Raw genomic sequence first — 2257 nt, forward strand, 5'->3', positions numbered from 1 at the left:
TGGTCAATGAAAATTGTAAATCTTTGTAGTAAGAAACATAGTGTTTTTGTAATGCAGATCAATCAAACACAGTGTGTGGAACTGTATCTAAAGAGTTCTTGGTGTAATCCCGAATATTTTTTTTAACAGCAGTGTTGTTAATCAATACAATTTTTTTTTGTGTGAGAAAAACTCTGTTTGCTGTATTAAAAAAAGCATTATTCAAAGGTTCATTTTTGTTTGGAATTATCAAAAATTCCCAACAAATTTAATTTAGTTTTTATTTCACCTTCGTATGCACAATATTACTAAGTGGAAACCAGCGAAACGAATGTGACTGACCCCGTAAATTTTTATACTAAAATCCTCCTTTTTCTTTGCTGGTTTGGTTTCCCCATGACATACTATGGTGATAGGAGGATGGTCATAACATCCTAAACTCCCAAATAAAATTAAAAAAAATAATGTTTATTTAATTGTTATGGGTTCCAATTTATTTCAATTTTACGATATGGGTGTCCAGCTCATTTTCACTTTTTGCGAACATTCTATACTGTATATGGATTAGTAACCAGACAACCTTTTGCTTACGCTTAGCCGTTTGGCTGTTTGACTTGAGCTTTATTTATATCGAACCAGGATCCAGCCATCAAGCAGATTTCATCTATCCACAGTTGAAATGAGAGGACTATTTGGATTTAGTATTGCAGAATTCATAAGGAAACGGAAGCGAGCTCGCTGGATATCGCTGGGCTTAAAGTCTGAGCAAATACAGTTAAGCGATGGCACCTCCCTGCACTGCTTGGTTTTACAGAGTAACAAACCACACAATTTAGAGAATGAGCGGCCAACACTTCTTCTCATTCACGGTTTCGGGGCGGATGGGCTGGTTGCATGGGATACCCGAATTTGCGATCTTGGAAAACATTTCGATCTCCTCATCCCCGACCTCATATTCTTTGGGGACTCTACCACCACCAGCTCCGAGCGGACTGAGATTTTCCAAGCGGAGTGCCTCAGGAGTATGCTCCAATGTCTCGGAGTGGAGAGCGTGATCGTGGTGGGGCATAGTTACGGTGGCTTCGTTGCCTTCTGGATGGCGCACAAATACCCTAACCTCGTCCAAAGCCTAATTATCATCAGCTCCGCAATTTGCATGACGCCGTCAACTAACGGTCCTCTTCTGGAAGAACTGGGCTTCTCCAGCATTAAGGACCTCCTTGTACCCAACAGTGCCAAACGCTTGAAGACCTCCTTGTACCCAACAGTGCCAAACGCTTGAAGATCACCGTGAATATCTGTTTTTACAAGATGCCATGGCTTCCTACTTTCATATACGAAGACTTATGGCAGGTATATATATATATATATATATATATATATATATATATATATATATTCATGTTTTCACATTGCAATTCGCGTTGTTTCGTGGAAATGTTATCTTGAAATATTATTAAAACTCTTTGTATTTCAACTTGAAATCTCCGAAGGCTACGCAACGAAACAGAGAGCAGAGGGCACAGCTCGTGGATGGGATAGTTATCGGTTCGAAGAATTTGCAGGCACTGCCAACAATAAACCAGGTTGGTTTCTTAGCCATATACGATATTCGATAATCTCACGAAATATGCGAATATTTTCAAAGGACGGATTGAAATTTAATTTCTTGAAATCGAACAGGACGTTCTAATAGTTTGGGGCGAGAAGGATCGACTTAGCAGGTTGGAGGAGGCCTATGTTTTCCAAAGGTAACAAGCTCAGTTCCCTTATTGAACGATTGACCTTAATTCAAAAGAAATCAATTTCTCATCTTTAACATTATATTCTCGGCGGAGAAGTAAGTTTTATGATATTTGCAGGCATATTGGAGAGAAGGGTAAGCTTGTGGTGATAAAAGATTGTGGGCATGCTATTCCGCTGGAGAAACCCACGGATTTGAACCAGACGATTCTCAAGTTTCTCAAATCAGATAATTAAATGCAGAGTATGGAGACCTTGAAAAATAAATGGCGTGAACAATGAATATGATATCCACAGTGCTGCTTGGTGAAGGCATTGACCAGGGTGACGACAAATTGGGCACCGTCTAACGTACTTAACGTGTGTGGCATAAAAAAATAGCATATTGCGAACGTTTTATCACTTTATTTGGACAAGTATTGAACTTTCTTTGGAACATGTATTGAATGAATAAAAAAATTATTATACTACTGGGCTCTATTCATTTTTCATTCACTTGTATTTGCATTGGTTTTCTTTGGAACATGTATTGAAT

At 38.6% G+C, this 2257-nt stretch overlaps 1 protein-coding gene across 1 annotated transcript; it reads left to right on the top strand.

Moving 5' to 3' along the window:
• The first annotated feature begins 658 nt into the window (after positions 1-658).
• On the top strand, positions 659-2057 carry LOC149267003 (uncharacterized). Its single transcript, XM_089397811.1, has 5 exons — positions 659-1187; positions 1223-1332; positions 1473-1565; positions 1663-1730; positions 1842-2057. The coding sequence occupies exons 1-5, from the start codon at positions 659-661 to the stop codon at positions 1957-1959; spliced, it is 918 nt and encodes a 305-aa protein (XP_089253937.1). The 3' UTR covers positions 1960-2057.
• The last annotated feature ends 200 nt before the right edge of the window (positions 2058-2257 follow it).

Source organism: Pinus tabuliformis, chromosome 6, assembly GCF_031772625.1.
Source record: "Pinus tabuliformis cultivar Carrire ecotype Pingquan chromosome 6, CPIR1, whole genome shotgun sequence".
Lineage (NCBI taxonomy): Eukaryota > Viridiplantae > Streptophyta > Pinopsida > Pinales > Pinaceae > Pinus > Pinus tabuliformis.